Source organism: Quercus suber, unplaced genomic scaffold (assembly GCF_002906115.3).
Source record: "Quercus suber isolate HL8 unplaced genomic scaffold, Cork oak 2.0 scaffold_781, whole genome shotgun sequence".
NCBI classification, from domain to species: Eukaryota; Viridiplantae; Streptophyta; class Magnoliopsida; order Fagales; family Fagaceae; genus Quercus; species Quercus suber.
Genome location: NW_027070217.1, coordinates 2,501 through 10,404, shown reverse-complemented (window position 1 = coordinate 10,404; position 7,904 = coordinate 2,501). Strand labels below are relative to the sequence as shown.

The following is a 7,904-nucleotide window of genomic DNA, read 5'->3' as shown; positions in this document are numbered from 1 at the left end:
TCTCTTCTCCTTTCGTTCTCTTCTTCTTTTTTTTATTTTACTTGGTTGGCAGGGTTAGGACCTTTCTCGCTGGACGAGCGCATCCGATTCTAAAGTCCTTTCCTAAACCACTTCTAGTTCAGTTGCTGAAAGATAGAGATAAGCTTTCGAAATGAGATTGAGTTCCACGAATATGCAGGCTAGAAAGATGCTATTTACTGCTATTCCATCTATTTGTGCATTAAGTTCGAAGAAGATCTCAATCTATAATGAAGAAATTATAGTAGCTCGTTGTTTTATAGGCTTTATCATATTCAGTCGGAAAAGTTTAGGTAATACTTTCAAAGTGACTCTCGACGGGAGAATCCAGGCTATTCAGGAAGAATCGCAGCAATTCCTCAATCCTAATGAAGTAGTTCCTCCGGAATCCAATGAACAACAATGATTACTTAGGATCAGTTTGCGAATTTGTGGTACAGTAGCAAAATCATTACCAATGGCACGCTGTGCGCCTAAGTGCGAAAAGACAGTGCAAGCTTTGTTATGCCGAAACCTAAATGTTAAGTCAGCAACACTTCCAAATGCCACTTCTTCCCGTTGCATCCGTCTTCAGGACGATCTAGTCACAGGCTTTCACTTCTCAGTGAGTGAAAGATTTGTCCCTGGGTATACGTTGAAAGCTTCTATAGTAGAACTCATTCGAGAGGGCTTGGGGGTCTTAAGAATGGTTCGGGTGGGGGGTTCTTTTAAGAATAAGGAAGACGAATAGAATTTAATTCATGTTCATGCTAACAGAAGAGCGGATCCAATACCAAGACGACTTCTTTCTCAGGAAGTGCAGCAAGTACTTTACGAATTTTGGGATATCATGCCCTACGAGTGAGTTGCCAAGTGCCCCTAGGTGGGCAGTTTACCACAAGATCGAGTTGGAGCCTGAAGCCAAACCCCTTATACTTAGACTGGGGCTGGGTTTAGAAGATGCCCCCCCCCCCCAACTAGCACCTATTAGTTAAGGAGATTGGTTGAGCTCAGGAAAAAATTTCAGAAACTCATTGAGGCCTATTTATATTCCAGCCTCCAAGGCAGTTTTTCCCTATCTTGCTGGGGAAAAGGTTGGGAGCCCCTGTTTTATTTATTTCCAGAAGAAGCGGTAGCCTTGTGCATTGATTATCGAGCGCTCAACAAGGTAACCTAACCATCAAGAACAGGTATCCACTTTGATTGCAGACTTCTTCACCCTAATCAATAAGCGCGAGATACTTCTCGAAGTTGGATCTACGGTCGAGCTACTACCAAGTGCATATCGCGGAAGGAGACAAGCCAAGGACGACCTGTGTGACAAGCAAGCAACCTTACTAATAAAGGGCGTTTGATTGGTTATGCCTTTTGGACTCACCAATGCCCCCGCCATGTTAAGCACCTCCACAATGAGCTATTCCACCATACTTAGACGACTGGTGGTATACTTTGATCGTGGGCTATAGCTATTCATTAAACGACCACGTTAGCCACCTCCGGACCGTTTTTAAAGTATTAAAGGAAGAATCACCTCTATGTAAAGAAAGAGAAATGCTCCTTTGGACAGACGGAGATCCTATTCCTAGGGCATTGGATGGGCATCAGAGCCATGGAGGAGTGGCAAGCACTTACCAAGGTGAGTGGGCTAAGATCGTTTTTAGGGCTTGTGAACTATTACCGAAGATTCATCATAAGTTACTCGAGAAGGGTTGCTCCACTCAAAAATCTCCTAAAGAAGGATGTACGGACCGATCATGGCACTGCATTGATCGGAAGAGTGTCAAAGAGCTTTTGAGGACCTAAAGTAGGTAGTGATGGATGACCCCGTATTGCAATTGCCAGATTACACTAAGCCATTTGCAGTACACACGGATGCGTCAGACTATGCCATAGGCGGTGTGCTAGTACAACAAGGTAACCCAATAGCATATAAGAACCGAAAGCTCAATGAGAAAGAAAGGCTTGGTCCAGGAGAAGGAGATGCCAGCAATAGTGCACTACTTGAGAATGTGGAGGCGGGTCACGATTTGTGGTCAAGACGGATAATGTGGCGATGAGTGAAAGAGTAAGCCAAAAAAGAAAGCCTAGCTGCACATACAAAACACACTCATACGACCGAATCCACTTAGTTCATAGAGTAGAGTATATAAAGAACCACATCCAAAAAAGCAAAATAATGCATCACCTTCAAATCAAAATAGACCCTCGGTATGCTGTCCAATCAGATACAAAGTAAGAAGCCCTAGGGTATTGGGAGAGGCGTATGAGATGGAATAGACCCTTCTCAACGAAAAGTACGCTTGCTTGAATTTCTTGCCAAAATGCCTTACGTATCTGGTATGGTAGCCACCCTCCTGCCTGGAGCTTTCACTGGCCGATAATGGCCAAGCAGCTCTTTCTTTATGGGTGGCAAAAAGCCAAAGAAAGGTCCTATTCTATCTTATCTTCTATCCCCTGTACTCAGGATCCTCCTATTTACCTCTAGCTATTGAGCGGACAAAACGAGTCTTAATGAGGGAAATCAGTGCTTCGATCTTTGTGCCGTGGAGGATAAATGTCCGAACATCTTTTGATCACCTTTGAAAACCTTCCCTGGATCTTTCAAAAAAAGAAAAATCCACCTCTCGTAATGGTTGCCACTTCCCCGGAAGCTAGCGCTGAGGACAACGATCCGAACCCTTTAGATCCAAGTTCATCCAGCTGCGATTCTACTCCCCAATACTGGATTTGACGAGGGAAGACTTATTGCCACCTTGTGGGGCTACATCAGAAGGCGAGTCTGTTATTCCCGCTACACCTTCTATGATCCCATACCTCCAACCTTTGCCTTGACTATAGGGATTCCGAAGGATACTTTTTTTCAAACATCCTCGATCCACAAATTTGAAGCTTTTGCAATATGAATATGGATAAATACATGGACTTCACCTTGACCTATGGAGAAGGAAGTTTTTTTACTGGTTGTGAGTGATACAACGGGATTTTGTACACAAAGCAAGGGCAGTGTCTTGAGTACAGGTTTGGTTACTTAAAAAATGGATTAGAGGTGAATTGTGAATTCTTCGAGCGACCCCTCTCTCCTAGTCTCCCGCTATCTAGGTATCAAAGTAGCTTTCCAGGAGTTCTGGATCGATAGAGCCTAGTAGCTCTTCCAGCGTCCAGGCATAAATGAGTAAGTAGTTTCCTCAAAGCTTGGTAAACCTGATTGTCTTACTAACTAAGCTTCTTAAATAGAGAGGACAGCGCTCCTGCCCTCTTGTCCGAATCAAGCATTCCTGGCTAAGTATTCACTAATTCAAGATTTCCCCCTGGTTTGGTCCACGATAACTCCAATAGCATACACATTGAGTAAACTCCGTTCACTCCGAGCCATTCAATCAAGGAGTAAGCGCTGATATTCCGATCTGCCTAATTCGTTGAGTCTTCCGTCGTGAGCTCAGCTGGGATCCAAAGTTTTTTCATTTCTTCTTAAAGTTGAAACTGAGGACTGGGCTAAGTTTTTCATTTCATCTATCTAAGGAATGGAATTCGCCCTACGGGAGTTTCAGCATAGATTAAGTAGTGCTCTGGTAGCTCTTCCAAGGGCTGGTGCTTTCCTTCCCTCCCGGACGAGAAGGGTAGGTTTTGAATCCTGGCTCTCTTCTTTCTCCTGTAGTAAGTATTGTAATAGGTAGCTAGGATAAGTCATTCCATCCTTTATAGCTTCACATCTTTTTTCAAACTTAAGGCCTAGGAAAGAGAGGGATAAGTCTTCTCATCCTTGTACGGAGGGAACCTCAAAAGGGGCCCTAAACCACCAGACAACGAGGGCTTACTACCTTCACTTAGGATGCACCGCACTCGCTTCGAGAAAGAATCGGTCCGGATAGCTCTCTGTACCCATAATACATTCTTATGTAGGCAAGACTAAGTTATCGGTTAAGTCAGCTACGGAACAGAAGGGCGGCTAAGAAAGTCATAACACTAATAGGGCCAAGGTCCGCCCTTTGAATATAAGCTCTTCTGTGAGATGAGCTAAAAGAATTCTCTAACCAGCGGTCAGGCCTAATATCAAAGGCATCAGTCGCAGCAGAAGCTATAGGTTCTATAATTCATTCGAGGGTTCTTCTCTTAGTGTTATACTCGCTTTCCCATCGACTTTCTGTGTAGGATTTCCATCTTAGTAGTCAGACGCTATCTTTGCCTATCAGACTATGCAGATGTAAGACCTAAAGTCTGACTTTGATTATGAAAGAAAGTTCTGGAGTTTCCCTGCTTAACCTACTAGATGGAGTAGTGCACTATTATGCGCGATAACACGAAAAAAAAATAACAAAATATTGTACGAGAATAGTCCGCTCATTCTCTGCTCTTTCTTTCGCTCTTTTTGAGGTGAGTCTGCCCATGGATCTATTTTGTTCTAGACACCAATAGGGATAAAAACCTTTATGCTTCTTGCTTGATAAGCAAGTTTGCTTTCCCTTTCGGCTAGTCTTCAATCATGAGGAAAGCTGACCCCAGAAGTTGGGCATTCCTGCGAACACCGCCCAAGTTATCTGGATCGGGAATTCCTTCTAAAACCTTTCTCTTCTTTCGGTCCAATCGAGAGCCTTCAAAAAAAAGGAGAATGGAATGGCTGCACAATCTCATTCAAGCAAAAGAAGTGAAAAGTAAATGTGACAGATAGCTATTGTGAAAATGTATGGTATGATCAGTTTGGAATGGAAGTCTCGATCGTACCTTCAAAGTCTTAATGAGATGGATGTGTGAATGATGTTGGCATGGAAGACTAGGATCGCAAGATTAGCCTTGAATTGATGTGGGCAGCAATTGCTTACACTCTAATGGAAAATGGGGTCTCGTACCAAACAAGTTTGGTTGCTGTGTTCTCTTCGTGTAGTCACTTTTTCTGGTTGAGTATGTGCATCTACCTTTTGATTAAATGGCTCGTGTGGAAACAATGGGACCTTAGTCAGAGCATTACGGTATCATGTTGATCTGCTTGGTCGAGCTACTCTACCCGACATCGCTTTCTACTCCTGACTCCTTTCTTAGGAGAATTTTGAATTTATCATTCCCGATTCTCTGCTAAGTGTATTCAAATAATCTAGTCTTTTGCTATGGGTTTTTCATAAGAAATCATGGCCAGTGGAGAGTCATGAACTTCTAGCCACAAACCTACCGTTTTTATTACGATAAAATTACGAACTATTTCTGATGCTCTACTTTCCGAAAACGCATGCCATAAATGCATTTTTTTTTTTTTTTTATAACGAAATACATCTTCCATAAACGAGCTTTGAACTAACCCCCTATGAATTAGTTCTAAGAAAGGAATGTGATAACCAAAGAAAGAAGAAAGAGGCGATGGGCCCCATACATCAGAATGCAAAAGGGCTAATAGAATTGAAATAATCAGAAGAGTGGAATTCGTAGGTGTTGCTCGTGTTTGGCCAGCTGGCAGCTAAACCAAGAAGAGAATAAAGAACTAGTGGATGCAGGAAGCAATTGAAAGCATTCTTGTTTGTGTTCCATGTAGTCGAAGACCTAACAACCAACAAGAAGACCTCTAAAAGCCCTTAGTTGCCTAAGATCAGGAAGCTCTTTGTTATGAAGAAGCCACACAAATAAATCAGAGGAAAATCAAGGTCTAAAGCATATATGGGTTGGCTACGGGCGGCACCCTATAGCTATGACATTATGCGTGTGTAGATCCCTGACAACACAGAGGAAGTCGGAGTAAAGATGGCATAGCTTTGGTGATCATCAAAAAGTTGTCCAACCGATCAAATCTTTTGAAAGACTGACTTTAGGAAGCAACATAGTATCATTAAGATGAGGAACATTGCTAGAACGAGATGATAAAGAGATCGTACCAATGTCTGAAATAGAGAGTGGGGTGTGGTCACCGGTGAAGACGACACTTTTGCCTTGGTACGGCGAGGATGAGACAAATGCAGCCAGATTGCTCGTCATATGATGGGTAGCCCCAGTGTAAATGTAAACAACAATTTCTAATCTAGCTTGGAAGATGAATACATAATACCCACGTGATGAGTTGTTTGATGCGGAGCAAAACTCGAGTTGTAACGCTGTGGACATACGATAGCCATGTCTCCAGAGAGAAAAAAAAGTACACATACCCAAGTGAATCATAGAGGAGAACCCAAGAGACTCCCATAGGGTCACTTCTGCTGTTGATAAGAAGACCGGTGCTTTAGGTTATGAAACTAAGGCCACTTACTGTATTATTATTTTTAATATACTTCCCATAGATTTGTTGGGAAATTTATGTCGCCATAGATTTTTGAACCGTTTCTCGGCACTGCACTTGAACCACTGATGCACGAACTGGTACTGTTGTTGTTAGTCACATAGTTACGGTTGCTGTGAGAGTAGCGTGGCAGGGAGCACAAGCATACTTGACAAGAGATAGACACAGGTGGTAGAGAGAGAAAGAAGGGCAAGCCCCTAATTCAAAATATAGTGTGAGGGGGACAAAGCTTCCATTTCCAGATACAATCCTCTACCTCAAGGCGTTCTTTTTTTCCAGGAATCTGTCAATTGGAGGGGCGCAACCAAGTTTCAAAGCTCAAAGCCCTGCAAGGGATGTGAAGCCTTTTTCAATGTCTTCTACTCGTCCACTGGATCCAGGAGGCAAGGGGAGTCTGTTGATTGAATCCAATCCCATCAAGCATAGACGGGTAGAGTTCACTCATCCGGTAGTGAGGGAAAGATGAACAATGAAGCTATAGCTGCTCACCTTTCCTGCTATCTGCCTTTATGTGATAGGGGGGCTAACAACCCACCAACAAATCTTCCTTTCTATCTCGAATTCTTGATCTTTGGTGCCAGTGGAGCAAAGGAAGTGGGGGACGAACTCCTCTATCTACCCTAGAAATGGGTTGGATCTATTGAATGAGATCTTGGAGACAGGGCTGGGCTGGGTATGAGTCGATTAGATGCAGGGAAGCCCAGGCAATCTATTCCTATAAATCATTCGTCAGGAAGCAGTGGAAGAAAGAATCGTCTTTTGAAATCTCATTGTTGAAGGCGTAGAGAGGGCTGAAAAAAGATAGGAGAATTTTTTATAGCCATATCGTTAATGTTAATAAAGAATTGTGTAATTAATTAGGCCAACAGCCCTCTGTCCGGCAGGCAATTTCCGTGCAACTATGGTTTCTTTAGTCCCTACTATGCCAGTAATAGGGAATCCTTAGAAAACCGGAACTCCCCCATTCGATATGTAAAATCGGAATGCAAGGTGCGTGATAGTTTTATTCCTCGCAAATGAGAAGTCTCTAAGCTTGACCCCTCCCACACAGGGGCGACTGGTTGGGGAAAGAACCCGAAAGCAATAATTGTAGTCTTGACACAGCCTATTTCGAAACTGGGATGAAGGGATGAAAGATTGAAATTCCATATAGTCTTTCAAACGTCTATTGCACTCACGCCTTTTGGCCCCTATTCGAAACTTCTTCGTCGGGTTTTAACAAAAATAAGATAAAAGAATCTGTTCATTTCTCAAGGGTCGAGTGCTCCTGCCCCTTTCCTCTTTAGGGCTTCTACTGCTGCCCGGTTCTTCTGTCTTTTTGAATCGGAACAGGTACAACCCAGTTCATCCGATTACTACAAGGAGGAATCCAATCCGGAATATAAACCAGAAAAGTAAATGCTTGAGCTTGAGAAAGCTTCTGGTCCAGTGGGCCCATAAAACTCACTAGGATAAGCGGTATTATTGAACCAAACAAAGCAACAAGCAATAAAACCAAAAACAGCTAAAGCACCTAAACTATAAGACAAGTAAGCCTCCCCAGACCATACAAGCGCACGACGCGCCCATGCAAAAGGTTTGGTTAAGATATGCTAGATTCCACCAAGTATACAAATGGAACCCAACCATACATGCCCTCCAATTATATTTTCCA

At 43.0% G+C, this 7,904-nt stretch overlaps 1 protein-coding gene across 1 annotated transcript; it reads left to right on the top strand.

Annotated features, from left to right (window-relative positions):
* Positions 1–41: 41 nt before the first annotated feature.
* Positions 42–827, top strand: LOC136064852 (ATP synthase protein MI25-like). The gene is given in 1 exon segment (XM_065767180.1): positions 42–827. A coding segment is annotated over 1 exon segment (597 nt). The 5' UTR covers positions 42–151; the 3' UTR covers positions 749–827.
* The last annotated feature ends 7,077 nt before the right edge of the window (positions 828–7,904 follow it).